Source organism: Baudoinia panamericana, assembly GCF_000338955.1.
Source record: "Baudoinia panamericana UAMH 10762 unplaced genomic scaffold BAUCOscaffold_7, whole genome shotgun sequence".
NCBI classification, from domain to species: Eukaryota; Fungi; Ascomycota; class Dothideomycetes; order Mycosphaerellales; family Teratosphaeriaceae; genus Baudoinia; species Baudoinia panamericana.
Window position 1 is genome coordinate 370311 of NW_006911263.1, and position 20886 is coordinate 391196.

General features: G+C 55.2%; 10 protein-coding genes across 10 annotated transcripts; 6 read left to right on the forward strand and 4 right to left on the reverse strand.

Moving 5' to 3' along the window:
- Nucleotides 1–32: 32 nt before the first annotated feature.
- On the reverse strand, nucleotides 33–2245 carry BAUCODRAFT_122979 (uncharacterized protein; the record flags this gene model as incomplete). The annotated part of the gene is made up of 2 exons (XM_007678911.1): nucleotides 33–1751; nucleotides 1820–2245. 2 exons carry the CDS (start codon nucleotides 2243–2245, stop codon nucleotides 33–35), a joined length of 2145 nt encoding a protein of 714 aa, XP_007677101.1.
- A 190-nt stretch (nucleotides 2246–2435) lies between these two features.
- BAUCODRAFT_498909 (uncharacterized protein) lies at nucleotides 2436–3856 on the forward strand. Its single transcript, XM_007678912.1, has one exon. It carries the CDS (start codon nucleotides 2733–2735, stop codon nucleotides 3783–3785), a length of 1053 nt encoding a protein of 350 aa, XP_007677102.1. The 5' UTR covers nucleotides 2436–2732; the 3' UTR covers nucleotides 3786–3856.
- Nucleotides 3857–5511, reverse strand: BAUCODRAFT_498908 (uncharacterized protein). Its single transcript, XM_007678913.1, has 2 exons — nucleotides 5054–5511; nucleotides 3857–4986 (listed from the first exon to the last, which is right to left on the reverse strand). The coding sequence occupies exons 1-2, from the start codon at nucleotides 5394–5396 to the stop codon at nucleotides 3929–3931; spliced, it is 1401 nt and encodes a 466-aa protein (XP_007677103.1). The 5' UTR covers nucleotides 5397–5511; the 3' UTR covers nucleotides 3857–3928.
- Nucleotides 5512–5958: 447 nt separating this feature from the next.
- BAUCODRAFT_34450 (uncharacterized protein) lies at nucleotides 5959–8127 on the reverse strand. Its single transcript, XM_007678596.1, has one exon. It carries the CDS (start codon nucleotides 7936–7938, stop codon nucleotides 6109–6111), a length of 1830 nt encoding a protein of 609 aa, XP_007676786.1. The 5' UTR covers nucleotides 7939–8127; the 3' UTR covers nucleotides 5959–6108.
- Nucleotides 8128–8393: 266 nt separating this feature from the next.
- BAUCODRAFT_71237 (uncharacterized protein) lies at nucleotides 8394–9362 on the forward strand (the record flags this gene model as incomplete). The annotated part of the gene is made up of 2 exons (XM_007678771.1): nucleotides 8394–8634; nucleotides 8695–9362. 2 exons carry the CDS (start codon nucleotides 8394–8396, stop codon nucleotides 9360–9362), a joined length of 909 nt encoding a protein of 302 aa, XP_007676961.1.
- A 160-nt stretch (nucleotides 9363–9522) lies between these two features.
- BAUCODRAFT_499032 (uncharacterized protein) lies at nucleotides 9523–11639 on the reverse strand. Its single transcript, XM_007678914.1, has one exon. It carries the CDS (start codon nucleotides 11451–11453, stop codon nucleotides 9612–9614), a length of 1842 nt encoding a protein of 613 aa, XP_007677104.1. The 5' UTR covers nucleotides 11454–11639; the 3' UTR covers nucleotides 9523–9611.
- Nucleotides 11640–11751: 112 nt separating this feature from the next.
- Nucleotides 11752–13472, forward strand: BAUCODRAFT_499052 (uncharacterized protein). Its single transcript, XM_007678915.1, has 2 exons — nucleotides 11752–12800; nucleotides 12862–13472. The coding sequence occupies exons 1-2, from the start codon at nucleotides 12030–12032 to the stop codon at nucleotides 13225–13227; spliced, it is 1137 nt and encodes a 378-aa protein (XP_007677105.1). The 5' UTR covers nucleotides 11752–12029; the 3' UTR covers nucleotides 13228–13472.
- Nucleotides 13473–14254: 782 nt separating this feature from the next.
- BAUCODRAFT_499054 (uncharacterized protein) lies at nucleotides 14255–16652 on the forward strand. The gene is made up of 4 exons (XM_007678916.1): nucleotides 14255–14306; nucleotides 14362–15143; nucleotides 15801–16095; nucleotides 16232–16652. The coding sequence occupies exons 2-4, from the start codon at nucleotides 14483–14485 to the stop codon at nucleotides 16350–16352; spliced, it is 1077 nt and encodes a 358-aa protein (XP_007677106.1). The 5' UTR covers nucleotides 14255–14306; nucleotides 14362–14482; the 3' UTR covers nucleotides 16353–16652.
- A 975-nt stretch (nucleotides 16653–17627) lies between these two features.
- On the forward strand, nucleotides 17628–19542 carry BAUCODRAFT_499183 (uncharacterized protein). Its single transcript, XM_007678917.1, has one exon. The coding sequence runs from the start codon at nucleotides 18010–18012 to the stop codon at nucleotides 19357–19359; it is 1350 nt and encodes a 449-aa protein (XP_007677107.1). The 5' UTR covers nucleotides 17628–18009; the 3' UTR covers nucleotides 19360–19542.
- A 523-nt stretch (nucleotides 19543–20065) lies between these two features.
- On the forward strand, nucleotides 20066–20854 carry BAUCODRAFT_499058 (uncharacterized protein). Its single transcript, XM_007678918.1, has 2 exons — nucleotides 20066–20621; nucleotides 20694–20854. Exon 1 carries the CDS (start codon nucleotides 20177–20179, stop codon nucleotides 20585–20587), a length of 411 nt encoding a protein of 136 aa, XP_007677108.1. The 5' UTR covers nucleotides 20066–20176; the 3' UTR covers nucleotides 20588–20621; nucleotides 20694–20854.
- The last annotated feature ends 32 nt before the right edge of the window (nucleotides 20855–20886 follow it).

The following is a 20886-nucleotide window of genomic DNA, read 5'->3' on the forward strand; positions in this document are numbered from 1 at the left end:
TAGCTGAATGAAAGCAGCTACAATTCCGTCTCTCATCTGCCGTTCGCGCCACCCTTTGCCACCTTCCCTTCCACCTCCTCCTCCGTAAACAGCATCTCCTGCGCGTTCCACAGCTCAGAGTACAACCCATTCCTATCCAACAATTGCTCATGACTCCCCTGCTCCGCCACATTTCCATCCTTTAGCACAATGATCAAGTCGCTGTCGTAGATCGTCCTCAATCTATGCGCCACAAACACAGACGTCCTCTTCTTCTCCTTCAATATGCTATTGATATTTCCCAACAGCGTCTGCTCCGTGTGCGTATCCAACGCGCTCGTCGCCTCATCAAAGAAAAGCAACGGCGGATCCTTGAGTATCAGCCTGCTGACAGCCAGTCGTTGCTTCTCACCTCCTGAGATCATCATCCCGCGCTCACCGACTTGCGTGGAGTACCCCTCAGGCAGCTTCTCCACGATCTCGTGGACTTGCGCTCTCTTCGCTGCAGCGATGACTTGCTCATGACTTGCAGTAATGTCTCCGTAACGAATATTGTGCTCGATCGTATCGTTGAATAACGGAGTGTCCTGCGGTACAACGCCGATACTCTTCCTCAGACTCTGCAAGCTCAGATCGCGGATATCCTGCCCATCGATCGTAATGCGTCCGTCTTGCACATCGTAGAAACGGAAGAGTAAGCGGAGGATGGTGCTCTTACCACAGCCCGAAGGACCGACAATGGCCACCTTCTGTCCCGCCGGAATCGTCATGCTTAACTTCCGGATGATCGGTCGGTCAGGGTTATACGCGAAGCTGACATTCTCGAACTTGATCTCGCCGCCGCGGTTGAGAAGCAATGGTTGGGCGTCAGGCTTCTCCTTCACAGCGACATTGACCCGCTGGAGGTTGAACAGTGTTTCCATATCCAGCAGACTCTGCCTCAGCTCACGGTAAACAGAACCTAGGAAGTTGAGGGGCACGGATAGCTGAAAGACGAGCTGGTTCACCATGACAAGATCGCCCACCGTCAGTGTTCCCGCCGCCACGCCCTCGGCAGCCATGTACATCATCCCCGTCAGCGCGGCGGAGAAGATGAAGTTCTGTCCGATGTTAAGGTATGCCAGGCTCGTGGCGACCTTTATACTCGCGTCCTCGTACGCTTTCAGCGCGGTGTCGTACCGTTTGGTTTCGTACGACTCATTGTTGAAGTACTTGACCGCCTCGTAATTGATTAGACTGTCGAGCTCGACAGTTGCACCTTTGTTGTCCGCCGCGTTAGCAGCCTTGCGGAATTTAGTTCGCCAAGCGGTCGTGGCGATGGTGAACCAGGTATATGCCGCCATGGTTGAGGCGGTGATAAGGGCGAACTGCCAGCCGAATTGGTAGGTCAGGATCCCGCAGACGAGAGCGATCTCGAGAGCGGTGGGAAGGATGTGGAAGACCATGCTTGTTAGCAGAAAGCTGATCCCTTTCGTGCCTCGGTCTATGGCTCGGGAGAGACCGCCGGTTTGGCGGGAGAGGTGGAAGGCTAAGTCCAGGTTGAGGAGGTGTGAGAAGACGTTGCCGGCGACGCGACGGATGGCCTTTTGCGCGACGGAGGCGAAGACGGCGTTGCGGATTTCTTGGAAGACGGTGGCGCCGATGCGTGTGGCGCCGTAGGCGAAGATGGAGACGCCTGCTACTGTTGCGGCTGTGCCGCCTAGTGTGGCGAAGTCGACGTTCATACCGTCGACGATGGCCTTGAAGTAGAAGGGGACTTGTACGTTAAGGACCTACATACAGCTATCAACATGCGCTACACTAATGAATGGGAGACGTGTCGATCGATGGATAAGCGGACCTTTGCGCCAACGAGAAGTACTACACTCATGCCCACCCGGAAGCGCGTGCCGAAGTCATCCTTGGGCCAGATGTACTGGGACATATCCTTGATGATGCGCCAGTCGGCTTTGCGCTGCTCTTTGCTCGAGAGCGACTCTTCTGCCAGCAGAGGGTCATTCTTCGTTGGCTCCGGCTCGGCAGGCTTCTCCCGCTCGACTGACTCCGGCTTCACGTTCTCCTTCGCAGGCTGTTTGGCCTGCTGCTCGGCTTGTATGGTCCGTAACCGCGCATCGTCTTTCCTGTGTCTGGGCGTGGAAGCGAAGATGCGCTTGTTCTGCCATACCGGTGTCTGTCGGCTGATCTGCAAGGCTACAGTATGAGAAAATGGCAGTGGCAAGGTATATGCGCGTGTGCTCGAGCGTAGGCAAAGCCTTGTCGCCAACATTTTGCCCGATACCTTACTATGCTTCGCTATCTGCGGCCTGCCGTCTTCCTATGCTCATCGTCGGATTAGGGGTGCAGATCCTTCCACCCGTCCTGAGATCACACCCTGGAGCGGAATGTCACAGTTAGCTCAAACTCATATAACAAAGTGAATGGTACGACTGCAGAGATACTCGCCAGTCAACTCAATCTTGTACTTAATCGCGTGCGAGAACGCAATAGCGACATCGCTGTCTGCAGTCCTGTGAACCGCTGGCCAGATGATGTTGACGGCCGATCATATTGACCCCTCACATACTCTCACATACTGGCTGTTCAGAACGAGATGCAATACATAGCCAATATCAACAACCTTACCTTATGTATCTGACAAGCGGGTGGTGGATGGATCCTTCGCGCATGCAAAGTAGCACGATGATATAACCATCACTACCTCCCCATCCACTACTATATCCCATCCTCTACCCCACCATCGCATACAGGTCAGGATGCTGGAATACCGCACCGCCGGCTTCAACCCCTACGCCGTGAAATACTCCCCCTTCTTCGACTCACGCCTCGCCGTCTCCGCCGGCGCCAACTTCGGCCTTGTCGGCAACGGCCGCCTCTTCGTCCTCAACCTCACCTCCAACGGCATCGTTTGCGAGAGATACTACGAAACCCAAGACTGTCTCTTCGACACCGCCTGGTCCGAGCAGCACGAGAACCAGATCCTCACCGCCGGCGGCGACGGCAGCATCAAGCTTTTCGATGTCGGCGTGCAGGGTGAGTTTCCTGTTGCGGGGTGGCAGGAGCACGGTCGAGAGGTGTTCTGCGTGCATTGGGGCTTGGTGGATAAGAGTCGCTTTTTGAGTAGTAGTTGGGATGGCACGGTTAAGATTTGGATGCCGGAGAGGAAGGAGAGCGTGATGACATTGCCGGTGCATAGTTGTGTGTACAGCGCTGAGTTCTCGCCGCATCATCCAGACATCCTGACTGCCGTTTCGCGCGACTCACATCTGAGGGTGTATGATCTACGGACGAAAGCCAGTGCGCAGAATCACATGACGCTCGCTGTACCCATCCATGCGGCACCAAAGGTGCAGCAGCCGAGCATGGGAGGACTAGGGAAGACGGGCAGTCTCGGCCCAACAGAATGCTTGACGCACGATTGGAACAAGTACCGCGACTCCGTCCTTGCGACGGCAGGTGTGGACGGCGTGATCCGCACCTTCGATTTGCGCCAACCCTCTGGACCCGTGAATCTGCTTCCTGGTCACGAGTACGCCGTGCGAAAGGTGAGCTGGAGCCCACATCTCTCTGACGTCTTGCTGAGCGCAAGCTACGACATGAGCTGTCGCGTTTGGACGGACGGCTCAAACGTTGACCAAGGTGGCAACGGAGTCGGTCTCGGAAGAGAGATGGGTCGGATGGATCGTCATACCGAGTTTGCCATGGGTGTGGACTGGTGCCTGTTCGGTGCGGAAGGCTGGTGTGCGAGTTGCGCATGGGACGAGAGGGTGCTCGTCTGGGACGTCAGAGAGTTCATGCGGGCTGGATGAGCACTGCTACCCGTACGAATGTTCCTTGGTGAAGCTTGCGCTTATTACGGACAGATGGCCCTCTATACAAAATGGCGTGGTCGCATAGTCATGAAAGGCCGTAACGCTAAACGAAAAGCTCAGCAAAAGCCCGAGCACGAATCTCATCCTCGCCACCCTGGTCCCGCTCCAGGAGGCAGAGGCCAATCCGGGCTCGTCCTCGCACTGGATCGCACACTGGCGCCATCCGAACCGCCTCTACCGCCAGACTCGTCAATACTCCGCAACCTTCCTCCCTGCCCATTCGTCCAATGGGTGCGTTGGGTGCTTGGCGTGCTCGCTCTTGAACGCGCCAAACCATGAGAGGCGGCATCGTGCACTTCGCCGGTGACGCTCTTGGCTTCGAAGTCCTGGTTGCCAGGCGGGATCTCGAACTGGAAGGGTCCGTGGTATGACGACGCCGTTGACGGCGCGGTAGACGCAGCGTTGGAGCGTCGGCCCCATCGCGTTGTGGGGAAGTAAGCTGCCGCGATGTGGTTTGGTGCGTGAAGCGGATGTCGGCTATGCTGGCTCGCTCCGTCTTGCTGCCCTCGTGCTATATCAAGCGTTGGACGGGAGATGACGGGGCCGCCGTCGCCTTTTGCGGTAGATCGTCGAGGGTTATGCTTGCGGCGGCGGCGTAAGAGAGCGAAGATGCAGCAGCCGAGGAGCAGGAGCAGTAGTGGGATGCCTACGCCGAGGCCTATCGCGAGGCCGAGGACTAATTGGTGGTTGTGCTGCGAAGCTTTGTTGCTTAGAGCAGCAGCGCTGTTCGTTGCGGCTGTGACTGTCGATGAAGATGTTGAGGATGCGCTTGATGTGGTGTCAGTTGTGGATGCGGATGCCGATGCGCTGCTCGAAGAGCTGGTTGTTGCTCCTGCTGAGTTCGCCGACATAGATGATGTCGTCAATGAAGGGGACGATGTTGACGAAGTCGAAGTCGAAGTCGAAGTGGATGATGATGACGAGGCTGAAGATGTCGAACTCGCAGTCGTGCTGGAGGATGTGATCGAGCTCGTTATACTGCTCGGTCTAGAAACAACGAACGGCAGACTGTCGACCTTGCAGTTCCCGCAGGTACTGTCATTATCATTGACAAGTTCAAGGTACAGCCCGCTCGAAGATTGGCTGTCTGGTGGCTCCGCGCTCCAGGTATACGCCTGCGCTCCAGGAGGATTGCTAGCTATAGCACATTACGTTAGTATACCAACATTCAATCTACCACGACCGCTTCGTACAACATGACGTACCACTCAAGACCTCCCCAATGTAGCTGCCATCCACCATTGGTCCCTGCCATACCCGCAAAGTGGTAGCATTGAACGTCGAATACCATGCAACCCGCACATCTTGTCCGGCGGTGTAGTTCAAGGGTGAGCCAAGCGCCGTGATGGCATTGGCAGTGGGTGAGGTGAAGTAGAGGTCTTGCGCTGTTGCAAATGCCGCAAGCAGTAATATCGAAGGTAGGCGAAAGTATGATGAAGAATTCATATTTGCGCGGCTATGTCGGTGCTGTCCCTGACCGCTGAAGAACCCCGTGCTTGTTCTCCTTCCGCCCGCGGTTGGTATGTATACTTGTGTAATGCTGCGCATGCGATCAATGGTAATGCCTCGTTCGCTACGAGTGGTGGCGCATAGCGGTAGGATAGTTCATGACAAGTAAGGTACGAAATATAATGTATGTTCGGATCAGTGGCCGAGTCTTACAATAACACCGCCGGAAAGAATCACATCAAGACCGTGATACAACGAGCGTACTCTGAGAGGTGTGGGTGCAATGCAGGTAGGTGGGTAGACTTAAGAAGTTGCGCAACCATCCTCACCTAAACCTTCCTTCCGGCACTGGCACTGCCCAGGAGCCGTAGCCACCACGACGACATGGGATCCAGCCATAGCGACAGCGGCGCTGGGTTGGTCGCACGCGTCAGGTGTGCTTGCGGTCGGAAATTGAAGCGGCCAAGGTTTTGCCATGTGGGGCCGCCGACCATCCCCTTAAGGAAAGGCGTGGCTAGGTGAGACATAAAAATAGATGGGCTTGGTTGTCTCGCCTTGCGGAGCCTCAAATTGTGACAATGGTCACCTGATGGGTTGAGATGAGGGCGTTTGAGATTGATGGGCAGATACGAGGGTGCTGTCGTGAGTCTTAGTAATGACGTGTGCAGAAGTCAGCCAGGACGGCCTTTGTCATGACGGGTCTTGTGCAGCATTGCAAAGGGTTGTACGGCTTCAACCAACGGCACGCATCTCCCCACTTCGTACACGTCAATGTTCATGTACTTACTACTACAGCATATACAGCCGATCATCATTCCAGCTTCATACTCCTGGCCAGCGTCCACATATTCTCCATCTTACTTCTCGTCAACACATCCCTCGCCTCGCCATCTGTCTCACACGCCCTACTACCCCACTTCTTAAACGTCCTTAACGGCTCCTCGCCCTCCCATACCAGCGCACAACGGTTCTCGCCCAGGTCCTTCAAGTTGCCACGCTCATCCATCGGATTCAGCCATTGACTGGCCTTGTTCTGCTCCCCGCCACTGCCGACCTTCGTGCCATCATTTGTGCCCGTGAAAGTGCTGGGAGCGTTGGAGTTTGTGAGGGGCATCGTGTTCTCGCTCCATTTGATACGGTTCAGCATAAGCTTCTTGTAGGCATTGATGCTATGCACGCCGCCCTCGACGATGATGAGATTCATCTGCGGATGCAATATCACAATGCCAGTGAGCGCGTTCTGCTTGGCGTTGACATCGATCTGGTACCGGTGCTTGCCGGAGCTGAGATTGTCAACGCGGAAGACAGCTATTCTGACACCCTTAGCTTCGTCGCCTGCTTGCTGTTGCTTGAGCTTCTCCGCGCGCTCTTCTTTCGTGAGTTGGCGGTCTGCGTTGGCTTTGGCATGGTCGAAGGCACGCTGGGCAATTTCTCGGTTCACGCGCGCTTCTACGGCTGTCGGGTCTTTGACGGCTTGTTCGCCAAACACGCGCATCATATTGCTCTTCTTAACCTTTGGCGGTGGCGGCTCCACAAGGCCCAGGCGAATCTTGGCTTGTTCTTCTTGCATGTCTGCCTTTCGCCTCTGGCGACGGAGCTTCTTTTGCTCTTGAGGTGTGAGCATGAGTGGTTTCGGTGCCGGCTGTAACTTGTCTTGCGGTGCCTGTAGAATGACGGGGTGCTGCACGAGCGCTGTAATGATGCTGTCTGGCGTATCGATCTTGTCGACAAGGCCCTCATCCCACCACTCCACTTCCGGCGGCACCGGCACGAGGAAGGCCTTGTCGGAAGCTTCTTCAATCTCCGTCTTCCGTGTCTCAGCTGCGATTCGTCGCTTCATCTCCTCCAACCTTGCTTGCTGGCGTAGAGCGTTGGCTTGAGCGATGAACTTGCCCTTCTGGTGAAAACCGAGCTGCCGGCTCTTCCTCTCTCCACGCCTAGCACCTAAAGTAGGATCAAAACCTTCCTCTTGCTCCACCTTGGTCTCGTCCTCACCCTCAGCGAGGTACGGATTGATCTTTGGGAGGTGCTCCCGCTGCTGGTTGGCTCTGCCTTGCTGCACGCCTTTACCCTTTGTTGCAGTCGAACCCATATCGCCAATCAAACTCGGGTGCAGCCCAATACCTAGACCTCCTCTGGCTTGCTTTCCAATATCCTGTCTCGGCGGCGGAGACGGAGCGGCCGTGGGCGTACCCAACCTTGCCGCCATCTGCTGTGCTCGCGCACGTGCTGCCGCAATACGTTGGTCCTTTTCGCTCGGTGCAGAAGGGGGCGGTGGGGCCGGAGTAGAGACTGGCGCAGGCGAAGCTGTGGCACCTTGTCGCTGAGCAGCCATCCGCGCCTTCATCTCCGCGATCTTCTTCGCTGCTGCGGCTTTCTTAGCTTCTATATCGTCCGCAGGCGCCGCCGCCGGCCTCGTCTGAGCAGGTGAGGCAGCTCCATTAGGTCTCGACGCGGCCAGTTTCGCCTTCACAGCGGCCATGCGCGCGGCAGCTTCTTGTTTCCTACGCTCCATGTCTGACACGCCATTTACGGCCGCCGGCGCCGGTGCTGGTGAGCCATTGTTCGAGCGGATACGCTTGTGAGCATCATGCTCATCGTCGTCTGGCGGCAATGGTCGCTTGCCTGCCGTACTCGCCATCGTCGAGTCCTCTAATCACTGCGTGCACGCCTGCTCGCTCTGCGAAGAAGCTCAGTCTGACCTTTTTCCAGCCATTTATGGTCGGTTATTTGGTGGCGTGAGGTCGACACTAACATAGTCGCTTTGCAGTCGCTCACGGCTCGTTGGTGATCGTGTTTTCGGACACGGATGGAAGATAGCTTGGGGGAGAGTATCGTGCTCAAAGAGTGCGTGACGGACAGCGCCGCGAGTCATGCATGCATGGTGCCGCTAGCAAGGTCAAGGACTCAAACCCACACTTGATCAGTCATACATGACTGTCTGTGCAGGATGGAACGCTTGCGAGAACACAATTGTAGTGTTGGTGCCTCGCATAGTAGTCAAGTAAGACACACTCACAAGATCAGCCTTCATCCACCGGTTGTTGCTTCATCTTATCGCCTACGGCGCCCACAGACTTGCACTATACTTCCACGATGGCAATACTTGCTTTCGTAACGCTTGACGTCTTCACTGAGACTCGCTTTGCTGGCAACCCTCTCGCGGTCGTCAATGTCCCTAGCGGCCATGACGTTACAAGTGAGCAAATGCAGCTCATCGCTCGAGAATTTAACCTCTCGGAGACCGTCTTCATCCACGAGCGCCACGATGGCGACGACGGTGTACCTCAATGGCGTGTTCGCATATTCATTGTAGATGCTGAACTTCCATTTGCGGGTAGGTAGTCCGGCAAAAAGCTCCCATGCTTGTATCTGCTTAACATTGCTAACAGCGCAGGCCACCCGACCATTGGCACTGCAGTCTATGCATTGGGGACACTCGCCGGTGGCACTGATAGAGGGAGACTACTCTGTAATGCCGGGCCGATAGACTTGCAAATGCATGAGCGCGTGGTTAGAGCTAATATCCCGCACAATGTGCATGTTCACACAGAGAATGCCATCAGTGCAGAGGATATCTTCAAGCTACAGCCAGCGCTGCGCGAGCATGGTCCGCCGAAGGGTATCGATCTGGTCAGTCCGGTCAAGGGTATGACTTTCATCTGTGCCAAGCTCGGTAGCCTCGAAGCACTCGCCGCCGTAGAAGCCCGCGGCATTGCGGCCAATCCGAAGCTCGATCAAGGCTGGGACACGGGGTTTGTAGGAACATACTTTTACTGCATGCAGTCCCCAGACGCGAATACCAGGCACATTCGCACCAGGATGATTGAAAGCACGATGGAAGATCCTGCTACTGGTAGTGCTGCCTGCGGACTCGGCGCGCTCCTTACCTTGAAGACAAGACAGAAAACAGTCAAGTTCGTCATCACGCAAGGTGTTGAGATGCGACGCAAGAGCGACATCGGCGTCACCGTCACGCTGAAGGATGGTTTGGATGCCGTCGAGGAGATCGAACTTAGCGGCTCCGCCGTACAGGTTATGTCGGGCCATGTGGACCTGAAATAGGGGCCATTCAAGTTGCAGCAAAGGCAGCAGAGAGGGCCTCGATCACCGCATTTATCAATGGGCGTCACCATGGCACCGCACAGTCCCGTCTAACCATTTGGTGTGCTACACTCCTCCCGTATGCGCTGCGTACAAGGCCAGTTGATATCGTCCCAAGCTGTCTTTTCGACACAAGTCCGGAACACCACGCTAACACATATCTCAACATCACAGTTACAAAAGCTAATGAACGCTCCACATAGCTGTCCGTCAGTCATCCACCCACCGTTTCCGCTCTTGTGCACCAGTAACTGCGTCGAGCGCAGAGTGCATCTTAGCGAGCCTTACAGGACTTCGGAGCGGGACACCAAAGTCATCCTCTTCCCACTCCTCAAGCTCATTATCTCCTTCCAGATCGTCGGCATCGATGCTTTCCAGGTTGAAGCTCCCAGGAACCCGTTTGTGGCCTCGTGGTGATTCCACCACAAACCAGCTCCCAAAGCCGAGCGCACCGCTCGTGAATCGAGCAGCTATACGTAGCATAATCGCTACAAGATGCGCGGGTGGGCCTAAAAAGACAGCGCAGGCTTTCTTGACCAGTGCCGAAGCCATGTTCTGCTGCTGCGGGAGCGTGGCGTACGACCGCCGGGAGGCAAGAGTGCTCGTCGATGACGTGGATGAAGTCGATGATGTCGTTGATAGAGGCGGATGGAAGGAAGTTGTGCCGCCAATGGAGCGTCGGGCGAGTATGCGTGCCTGTATTGCGGCGAACGGGTCGTCTGAGGATCGTTGACGTACGATCTTCGGTAGCTCGTATGACTCGGTAGGTGTCGCCTCAGCATGTTGGGGTTCCTCTTCCGTCCATCTACCAGTATACTCGGCATCGGCAGCCTCCCTATCAGACGATTGAGCGCCTTCAGGCCCGGGCAATGCCTCACTAGTTTGGCTTTCGCTAAAATATGCGGCGGCGGTGGCTCCTGCTTCCTCGACGCGCACATCATGAAGCGAGTCAGGCACGGGATCGACAAGTGGCGAATGGAGCGAACTTGGGCCTGCCACTTCTATGCTCTCTAAGCCAGCGCTGGAATCAGGTGGCGAAGGCGGCATGTCAGTGAGAATCGGTTGAAATGTACGTAGACGTCCAGGGTCCAGCTTCGGTGCAGGGATGCTTGCTGCACTGCTAACTTCGACCGTACCGTCCACAAAGATACTAGCTCGCATCCGAACAGGCGTGCGCACGGTCAAAGGAGGCGGTGCGGTCGCGGAGCGTAGTGTCGGTAGTGTAGAAGGCCGAGACGGTGTTGCTACGCTTTGTAGTGCAGCACCTGCTTCGACCTGTTGCTCCGCTTGCTGCTCGGGCTCACATTCCTCTTCCTCTGACCCAAGCTCACTTGAGTCGTCGGCTTCGTTGGAAACTTCGCTCGCTCTTCTCTCTGGCTCTTTGCCATCTTCAGGCTTCCAGCTGTAAGCACGATCAAGCTTCCATTTCTTGGCAGGTCCGTGGCTTCTTCTCCGAGTCTTCTTTCTCCCATCGAGTTCCTCTACGGTGGGCAACTCCTCCTGAATGCCTCTGTTGAAGGGACATGCTATCCGCTCGTAGAACAGCACCTTAGACAAGACCTCTTTGATCTCTTCCACTTTTGCATGGTCCTCAGGAGTGTGTGCAGGAAGCTCAATGCGATAGTATGTGTCGGGTAGCACTCGTAAGGCAAACTTTGAGATGCCATCTACGCACCAGCACAGACTCCGTGGTAAGATGGCATGCAGCAATGCTCCTGAACGTAGAAATGAGACTGAACCTGGTACGCGGTAAATTTCTAAAGGACCTGCCGCCAGCGTCCTTTCGGTAGGTGACACCCATGGTAGTGCGCCCGAACCAAGATCTCTGGGTGTGCGCGGCGATCCAGAGCTAGCAGGACGCGACGAAGGTGTGGTAAATTTGATGATGTTCGCATTGGGGTGAACATAGAGCGTTTCAACCCCTTCCATTGCACCTATCTCCGCAGTGGTACCAGCTCGCGAAGTGGTTGCGAGCTTCGAAGGAAGCGTGAAAGAGCGGTTGACAGCAAGACGTCGCGGGGTCTCCGGTGTTGATGGTGCGGTATTAGCCATGCTGACAGCGAAGTGGGCTGTCCCCCGGCCGGCTACTGTTGTAGCAGAACAACGTCGCAATCGGCGGTACTTTTGGGACCCGAGGGTTGAGAGCCTCTAGTCTCCTAGACATCGAGGGTGATCCTCACGCAACACATCCCCTGAAGCCTGGGGAACTCGGTCGACGACCGGAATGCGCTGGAGGCGCGCCCAGCGGGAGAGTGTGGAGGTGGAACACTAACGGGCCGATGCGCTCCCTGCAGGGGAGTATGTGGGGTTGCAACACTGACTTCGTGCTACCGTCTTGCAGTGGACGAAAGTGTCGCATCAGACACTGAGTCATCGTGCTGCTGGGTTGGAGTCGTGGTGGTGTTAGGAATGACCTGTTCGCGATGAGAACCCAAAGCGGAAGGCACGATTGGATTTATCCGCATATGTCGGTCTCGCATGCAAAGTGAAGGATGCGGAAAATGCCCCGCTATCGACGTCAATCCTCCGACTAAGCCTTTAGGCTGTCTTTCTACACACTTCTCACCTTGGAGCGTGGCGTGTCCACAATCCCACATCTGCCGCATCCTAAAGCTTTGATCCACCGGGATGAGCGGTAACTTCGATCCGCAGTCCTTCTTGAAGGAGCTGCACACCTCCTTCGAGATCAACGCCATCCTGCGCGGTGCCCAGCTTACGTTCGTAGGCGCCAACCGTGCCCTGCAGAATCCGGCGCTGTTCACCAGCGTCCATTATCGCCAGGCTGCATTCGCCGTTATTGCTGGCCTACTCATCCGCTTGATCGTGGCCATACCTACAGTTGGCATTCGTCTTCTGATTCACTTTGCCGGTTTCTTCGTGGACCTCGACCACTCGGCCTGGGATGAGGACGTCATTGAGGGTATCGAGTTTGTGGAGCACTCTGTCGTCCAGGTGCCTTTCTTCCTTATGAGCTTCATCCGCTACCTGAGCCCGGCCATGGACGCCATGTTTATGGACAGCTTAGCTTGGGTTGACCGGACGTACGTGCAGAAGCACAAAGACGAGGACCCGGATGAACTGAGGGCCATGTACTATCAGAACCTCAAGAGATACAATGCGCATGGCGAGAATCAACGCAGAGACCCGTACATGGCGATCGTGGCATTTCTGACCCGCTTCGGCAAACGAGCAGCTCTGTCTCTTGCCGTATATTTATGTTCGTTCATACCGTACGTCGGACGGTTTGTCCTGCCTGCTGTCAGCTTCTACACCTTTAACAAAGCCGTCGGCCCAGCGCCTGCCGTCCTGATATTCAGCACCGGAATCTTCTTGCCTCGGCGGTATCTAGTGCGGTTCTTGCAAAGCTACTTTTCAAGCAGAACGCTTATGCGTGAGCTAGTAAGCATTGGCCAGCCATGCAGAGTTGATAAGGTCTCGAGTCACTAACCGAAATACGCAGCTTGATCCGTACTTCTCCCGCATTCGCTACACGCCGGAGCAGAAGCGGCGTTGGTTCAAGGAACGCGAGGGTGTCCTCTACGGCTTTGCGCTCACCTTCTTCATTATCCTAAGGATACCACTAGGTGGCGTGCTCATTTATGGCGTAGCAGAGGCTTCCACAGCGTACCTCATTACGAAAATCACCAGCCCGCCGCCTCCGCCAGAACAGGCTGCCGGCTTCAGGGAGCGCGATGTACGATGGGAGAATAAGCATGAATTCCTTAGTCTGCCACTGGAAGCGCTTGACAAGCTCAACATCAAGGCCAGAGGCAAGGAAGCAAAGCCGACTGACGCTGGCGATGTGAAAGGAAGGCAGTTTACTTGAGGGTACTGCCTCTTTTGTGGGATCTGCAACTAATACTGCCATGAGCCCTTTAGCAATGTCCCAACTACAAGCGGATACCAAGCAACATACGCTGGGTCTGTCTGCAACATCAGTAAATGGCACCAAACCTCCGCCATATATCAATGTCGGAAGGAGCCCCGCAGCCAGTATGAACAACTGGTTGCAATAGCAACGCGCTCGGTCACATCTTCTTCTGCCTCGTCCGTACATATGGTAGGGAACATCTGAGAGCATTTGGTAAGCCAGGCTAAGCGAAGAGCATGGTGCATGAGTTCTGCAGCGTTACTATTGATCTGAGAGTGGACATCAGACATCTCGAGAAGCTCTGCGGATGCGTACTTCGCGGTGCATCAACTAAGAGGCTTCGGAACGCCACGACTTCACAATCCGAGAAAGCATCAAGGCGTACAGCGATAAGTTCCGAGGTAATCTCCAGTGACAGCGCGACGGAACGGTGGGTGCAAACGGTTAGCAGCTGGGACAAGAAACAGGGAATGGAAATGTGACCATCAGAGTTCTCGAGCATTGTAAGTAAGCATGCACACATTGTACGAGTCAGAATGGTAATATGTAGCGCACAAATTATGCTAGCATGGCGCTCTACACTATTTTGAGGTACCGCATTCTCGCTCCAAAAGCGTGGAGATGATGTACATGCAGCCCTACAAGATGTTCTGCATGCGCCATGAACGGGTGGCGCCGTGAAGCCGGGCACCCAGCCAATGGCACGTTGGACTCCAACGCAACGATTGGTTGCCAATGGAGACAGCCCGTCGCACTTTCTGTGTAAACAGAGACGACCTTCGCACCTCGAATCTTTGCGACCTTGCATTCGACCTACAAACCCATCTCCCCGTACGCACACTCATATCTCAAAGTCGCTTGAGAGCATTGTACATATCAAAGCACAAGGCAGGACCTTTACAAGCCACAAAGCGCACTATCTACCTTCTCCTTCCCACCTCAACAACCAACGCTTAGGAACGATCGAAAGCGACTGAGGACAACCAAAAGACACACAGCCGCCTAGGCTGGGCTGCGCGTGCACACTGCGTGAGGTATGCGAAACATTTCGAGAGAGCGTGTTAGTAGCATGCGCTGATACGTGGAAAGATCCGGTTACACAAGGAGGCCTTTACTGGCTGATCCGACTTCGACCCCACCAAATATACCGGACTCGACTTGCACCTCTGCTGGACGTCAGTTCACAGAACCGCACAAACCGAAAGCGAAAATGCTGGCCACCAATTCTTCCTCGAGTATTCAAAAACGACGCCAACTACATCGACGACAACAATCACTCGAGGTTCCCATACTGGCAACACCACTTCCTGCTAACAATCGACGACATCCAACAGCACACCAAGGACACCGAAGAGGCCTCTCTCTCGACCAGAGTCTGAGCGCCGTCTCATCATCGAACGGATTTCGACCACCACCACCGCAGGACCCAACGGATTTCACACCACCTGGACCCCCGTCAGTAAGGATACTATTGGACACGACCGACTTACCCAACCAGCAACTTCAGCAATACGTGCAAGAAACGCAGCAGCAACCAGCCCAGCCGGGCTATTACCCAGCGAACGACTTCCAGTCGCACCTTCAACAGCAGCTTAACCACAACTTCGACGCAGCGATCGACGTCAAGCCAGTCATCGCATCGCCTCGACCACAATCCGCTCACCAACAAGTCGCCTTACAAGAACTTCAGAACCACATGGCTTGGTACTCTGCAGTTTACGGATTGTCTCCTAACGCAAACTCGTCTACAACACCCTTCTTCGAAGCTAGTCAGGCGGGCGGTGCTGTGATGCCGGGTGCTCCAGTCCCAATGCCCGTGATGCAATCGATGAGTGGCATGCCGCAGACTCCACTCTCTTACGGTCACGCTCGCACCGTGCCGAACACCCCACAAACGTACTCTCAGGCCTGGCCGAGTCCGCCGCCATCTAACGCCAAGCATGCTCGTAGCCAAAGCTTCCAGGTTGACGCTGCGCCGATGGGAGCTGATCTGCACATCAACGCCCCCGGCGTCTCTCAAACCTCTCATCCCGCCAACGGCAATGGCCACCATGTGCGTAGTCACAGCTTCCCAGTCGATGTGGCTCCTATCGGCGACGGTATCGATGTCAACGCCGGGATGCAACCATCTTATGGCCATCCACCCGCCTTCGTTGCCATCCAAGGCTTCCCCCCGGGCTATGGCTTTCAGCTATCGGCAATGCCTGGAGCTGATGCACATTCACCTGCGCCGCAAAATACTGGCCAGATGCCAACCTTGTTCGAGGAGACGACGCCGCCAGAAGATTGCCAGCCCATAGGCGGCGGTTTTCACGGCTCATCCATTCTACTGCAGGCCGCAGGCGGCGCGCAAGACTTCAATGATCCGGACTTCGACTTTGGTGGCTCGAACGCAATGTCACCGCGGCAGCAACTGCTCAATAATCTCGGCCCAGACATTCCGGCCAGCATTATCGAGACCGGCATTCCGCCCCAAGAAGTACAAAAGTACATCGGCGACTACAATGAGCGGGAAGCCAAGTATCCTTGCCTGTGGGATGGTTGTGACAGAAAGTTTGGCCGTAAGGAGAACATTCGCTCGCATGTGCAGACCCATCTTGGAGATCGTCAGTTCAAGTGTGATCTCTGCGACAAGACCTTTGTCCGCCAGCATGACCTAAAGCGACACATCGCTATCCACAGCGATGAGAGACCGCACGAGTGCATTTGCGGAATGGGCTTCGCTCGTCACGATGCGCTTACTCGTCACCGTCAACGCGGTGTGTGTGTCGGCGCCCTGCCAGGCTATGAAAAGACTGAGGAGGAGAAGCCGAAACGCGGGAGGCCGAAGAAGGAGCGCCCAAACCTTGAGGAGAGGGTCGACAAAGCGGCCAAGCAGCGTAGGAAGAACAAGGCCAAGGAGGAGGCTGACACCGAGCTTGATCAAGTCATTACGATTGCTGCCGCTCCGCTTGACGAGGCCGAAGACGAACCGGAGGTTCAGATCATCTACGCCAGCTCTAGCTCTGGCGCAAGTGACGGTCCGGTTACGCCGCAAGGCAACGATGAGGACTTCGACGTCGCCGCTTTCGTCAACATGAGCAATGGAGATGAAGACATCGACGGGCCTACGAGCGCTTGGCGTCACACTCCACCAACCTCACCGCTCGTCAGCGGCAACACCGCCAAGACAGTGGCATCGTTTGACGGCGGTTCCAGCCCAGCAGATGCTGTCCCGTTCGACGACTTCACCATCGGACCACAGCCAAACGTTGGGTTTGATGCATTCTCACCGCCGGGTGAGTCCAACTCCGGGTCGAGTGTTTACACCTTCTCGGAGCATGAGCTCACCGTCAACCCGAAAGACTTCGGCAACTTCACGAGTAGCTACAATTGGGTAGATGACGGTGGGACGGATATGGATTGGGGGTTTGGTGGTGATTTGGGCTTGCCGTCGGAGTCGCCGCCGTTGATTTAGTGGGCTTGTAACGATTGGCGTGGCGTTTGGAGTATGGTGCCGTCTCTATATGTAGCAGTTGTACTTGCAATGTTCTGGGATGATTAAAATGATAGGTTTACCTCGACTTACTCGTAGACATGCCGCCTACCTTAAACAATGCACTACCGAGACCATAACCCCGTCAAAAGGTGCTACGTAGCGGAAACATCACGGTACCAGTCCAGGGGTTCGCAAAGGAAATCACGTAATCACTCCAGATGGACACCGGTAAGCGTCCAGAGTTTCAGTGCAATGGATGCGATGCGAAAAGCTGCCATGCGGATGTATAAATGCAGATGTCGGCCTCGAATCTGCCCTTGGAACGGAGGTGAAGTGAGGCAAAGCAAGGCCTTGGCGGAAATTGCGCGAGCGAACGGCCACTAAGAAAAAACCTTCCGAGTGCCGAGCTCTGAATTGTGCACGCGACACATTACGCTTAGCAATCGTTACCTCACCCTGCTGGAGCGAAAACCTCCGTAAAGCGACGTACAGCATCCTGGTCTGATTGTAGTGCCAACGCCTCGTCCACACTGGGCAGGACTGATGCTCGACCTGTCATGTAGTAGGCAGAAGCCTACCTGGTGAGTCAACCCCGTGCTCGCCGCCGGGCTCTCGGAATTACACTCTTGCCGTAAGCACGCGACACTTCATGAGATGAGATCATCTCTTATGACAGACCCGCAAAGGAGATGCATTAAGGTCGCCGGCACTACCCTAGCCGCCGTCAGGACTTCCGGTCTCGCATGCCTGTACCGCTGTTCCCTGGGAAATGAACAGTGCCACCCAATAAGTGTGGCGCTATGGTCGAAAGTTTCTTTGCCTCTCGTCAGCATGAGATGCTAATGAAGACCCGGAGCATCCGGATGGTTGTGGGCAGCATGGAGGCAAGGTAAGGGTAGTGCATCAATCTTTCCTTTCATTCTGCATTCGCTGCTGCTCGTGTCTTGTTGTTCCAAGTGTGCAGAAAGAGCTAGGCAGATCGGTTCAAGACGGTGGTGGTTGCGATCGTTCGCATACCTCGCTGGACTGGCACCTTCTCAAGTACACCCAGCCCAAGCAGTCTATCACTAGTGGTCGCGTTGCTTTGTCACGCAATTCCGTCTCGTCCCTCGCCCGGCCTTACGTTGCCATCTGTACATCGTATGCTTCAGCGCTGAGCATCATCGATCATACGGACTCGCGCCGGCTCTGCGCAATAAGACTTGCGTGGACGGCGCATCTCAAACTCCGCCTCCTCGAATCTGAGATCCTCCTGCACCATGAATACCTACTCTTCAATACCCGGCGATCGTTCAACGCAGCGATCCTACTCAATCGCCAAATTTCCGTCATGGTGGCCGTCGGTACCAACCTTCCTATCACATCGAGTCCGACGACGGTTACGCTCCGCACGGTCGAAGATACGTGCCCGACAATCACCTACCTCGAACATCGCATCGCTCAGCACCTCCTTCAACCCCGCCGATACCATCCGGGATCTCCGATCGCACAATTGGACTGCCTATGATGCACAATATCTCTTTCTGGCGGTATTGGGAATCTTTAGCCTTTCGGTGATACAGACGCCTGGGCCCTTGATCAAGACGATGGTGGCAGGGCTGTTAATGACGAGCCTCATAATACCGATAACGAGGCAGTTCTTCTTGCCATTTCTGCCGATCGCAAGCTGGCTCATATTCTTCTACGCATGTCAATTTGTCCCAGCCATCTACAGGCCAGGCATATGGGTGCGAGTGTTACCGGCTTTGGAGAACATCCTGTACGGCGCGAACCTCAGCAACATCTTGTCGGCGCACAAGAATACGGTGTTGAACGTGCTGGCATGGATACCCTACGGCTTGACGCACTTCGGCGCGCCGTTCGTGTGCTCGCTCGCCATGTTCATCTGCGCACCTCCGGGAACCGTGCCGGTCTTCGCCCGGTCATTTGGGTATATGAACATTACCGGCGTACTTATACAAATGTTCTTCCCGTGCTCCCCGCCTTGGTACGAGAACATGTACGGTCTGGCTCCCGCTAACTACTCAATGCCTGGATCACCGGCAGGTCTTGCAGCGATCGATAAGATACTCGGGTTCGATCTCTACACCTCGACGTTCACCGCTTCACCACTCGTATTTGGCGCCTTTCCGTCCCTACACTCTGGCTCTGCAACGATCGAGGCGCTATTCATGTGCCACACATTCCCACGCTTGCGACCATTGTTCATCGCGTACGCTTTATGGCTGTGGTGGTCTACCATGTATCTTAGCCATCACTATGCCATCGACCTGGTCGCGGGCAGCTTAATCGCGGCGGTGGTATACTTCATCGCCGAGGCGAAGTTCCTGCCTCGCTTACAGCCCGGGAAGAACCTGCGATGGGCGTACGACTACGTTGAATACGGCGAAGCTGCGGAGAAGGAGGAAGTGTTCGACCTTACCGACTTCGAGAGTCTTATCCCGCATTCGCACAGCGAGAGCGATGACTGGACGATCGGCTCCAGCTCTGGGCGGTCTAGCAGCAGCTCGGACCCTAAGGCTGGCATGCGGTCTCCTAGTAGCGATTCGTGGGATGATGAGACTCTGGCCGGCCTGAGTGATCATGAAGACCTGTATCGAAAGGTCTAGGAGCGAAGACTGGCCTTCATGGACATTGATCTACAGATTCCGTTGGGATTCGGGCATATATGGCCATATAATCAGCGGGTGTTGAGAGACGGTTTCCCTTGATGGTACGCGGATTCGATTCGGCGAGACGGTGGGCAGTTTTGGTGGTTGGTATACTCATGCATTTCCAAGCCGTGCATGCGACTTGTTGAGAACGTTCTGAGCGGAACATTAGCGAGGCGTTGGGTATATTTAAAAGGCGCAGAGCGCCAGCATCACGCTGGATAGCTTGAGCAATGATGCCTGGTTACGCCCAGGGGGCCGTACATATAATGTAATGGTGAAAGCCGCAATTACGATACGACAGCTGTCTACATCCTGCAACTATGCATGTATGTCCGTTGAGATTGCTTGCTCCCAGCTCACGGCCGTACTGTCACAGTCGCATTCTTGTGAACGAAACGTGTCTCCCACCGTTTCGAAAGTACTGCTTACTTCCACCACGAAGTGATCACGCCACGTTGGAAGACTCGGAATGCAGCACGAACGCTCGACTGCGCCTCCTTCTCCCGACCATTGCCGCTGCCGAGCTCGCCGAGACTTGCGCCTCGTCATCGAGCTCCGAGTCTCCTACTCTCTATCTTTTCCATCGTCTCATGTTACGGAGTGTCATTCGCCCTTTCGGTAGTATCATCAGTGGAGTTCGCTTTTCGGTAGCGGGCGTTTGACGCAAGTGAGCGACCTCTGCAACATCCGGCGCATCGTATCCCACCTCGGCTGCGGCGTCCCCATTACGCCACGCAGATCTCAACAGTAACCACTACCACTCAGAGACACAATGTCGCAGAAATTTGTACGATCCCTCGACACACAAGGGAAAGAGGTATCACAGTCGCTAATGCCACACCAACAGAACCCTCCCGAAGGCCCGCCACCAAACTACCCACAGCAAGCCCACTACGACGCCGGCCCAGCAGGCGCAGACCCGAGAGGGTTTGGCAACTTCGGCTCGCCGCCTCCGCAGCAACAGTACGGTCCTGGTCCCGGCCCGTATCAACAAGGAGGTCCAGGACCCTACGGACCTCCACAGCAGGGCTACTACCAACAGCAACCGATGTACTACCAGCAAGCGCCGCCGCAGCAGGGCGGATACTATGGGAATAGGCCGTCGGGTGGAGCGGGAGAAGGCATATGTGCCGGAATTCTAGGTGCACTCGCGTGCTGTTGCTGCTTGGACTTCTTGTTTTAGGCGTCGGATAGTTGGTTGTATGAGTTGGGTCTAGGTTAGCATGGGTTTCATATGGTAGCAGGGCGTGCAGGTGTAGTAAGGCAGTGCATTGGCTTATATTTTGCAGTCAAAAAGACATGATGAGACTGAATGTGGCTTTTCAAGCGATGATTTTCATTCCGCTATGTATGATGCGACGCCCGCATATAGAACGCCGGAGGCCTCGACCATTTGGAAGCGCTATACGCCGCCACCATACCACAATGCGCTGACTCGACGCAGGAAAGGACCACAACGCTGAAGCCTTGTAGCAAGTGTAT

Excerpts from the sequence above, each read along its gene's own strand:
- BAUCODRAFT_498908 (XM_007678913.1), bottom strand. The coding sequence starts at position 5,396 with ATGCGCAGCATTACACAAGTATACATACCAACCGCGGGCGGAAGGAGA. Across the intron at positions 4,987-5,053 it reads CATTGGGGAGGTCTTGAGTG|CTAGCAATCCTCCTGGAGCG; the intron begins GTACGTCATGTT and ends AATGTGCTATAG.
- BAUCODRAFT_499054 (XM_007678916.1), top strand. The coding sequence starts at position 14,483 with ATGCTGGCCACCAATTCTTCCTCGAGTATTCAAAAACGACGCCAACTA. Across the intron at positions 15,144-15,800 it reads ACTCTCTTACGGTCACGCTC|GCCTGTGGGATGGTTGTGAC; the intron begins GCACCGTGCCGA and ends CCAAGTATCCTT. Across the intron at positions 16,096-16,231 it reads GAGAAGCCGAAACGCGGGAG|GCCGAAGACGAACCGGAGGT; the intron begins GCCGAAGAAGGA and ends CCGCTTGACGAG.
- BAUCODRAFT_34450 (XM_007678596.1), bottom strand. The coding sequence starts at position 7,938 with ATGGCGAGTACGGCAGGCAAGCGACCATTGCCGCCAGACGACGATGAG.
- BAUCODRAFT_499183 (XM_007678917.1), top strand. The coding sequence starts at position 18,010 with ATGAATACCTACTCTTCAATACCCGGCGATCGTTCAACGCAGCGATCC.
- BAUCODRAFT_499052 (XM_007678915.1), top strand. The coding sequence starts at position 12,030 with ATGAGCGGTAACTTCGATCCGCAGTCCTTCTTGAAGGAGCTGCACACC. Across the intron at positions 12,801-12,861 it reads GAACGCTTATGCGTGAGCTA|CTTGATCCGTACTTCTCCCG; the intron begins GTAAGCATTGGC and ends CGAAATACGCAG.
- BAUCODRAFT_499032 (XM_007678914.1), bottom strand. The coding sequence starts at position 11,453 with ATGGCTAATACCGCACCATCAACACCGGAGACCCCGCGACGTCTTGCT.
- BAUCODRAFT_499058 (XM_007678918.1), top strand. The coding sequence starts at position 20,177 with ATGTCGCAGAAATTTGTACGATCCCTCGACACACAAGGGAAAGAGGTA.
- BAUCODRAFT_498909 (XM_007678912.1), top strand. The coding sequence starts at position 2,733 with ATGCTGGAATACCGCACCGCCGGCTTCAACCCCTACGCCGTGAAATAC.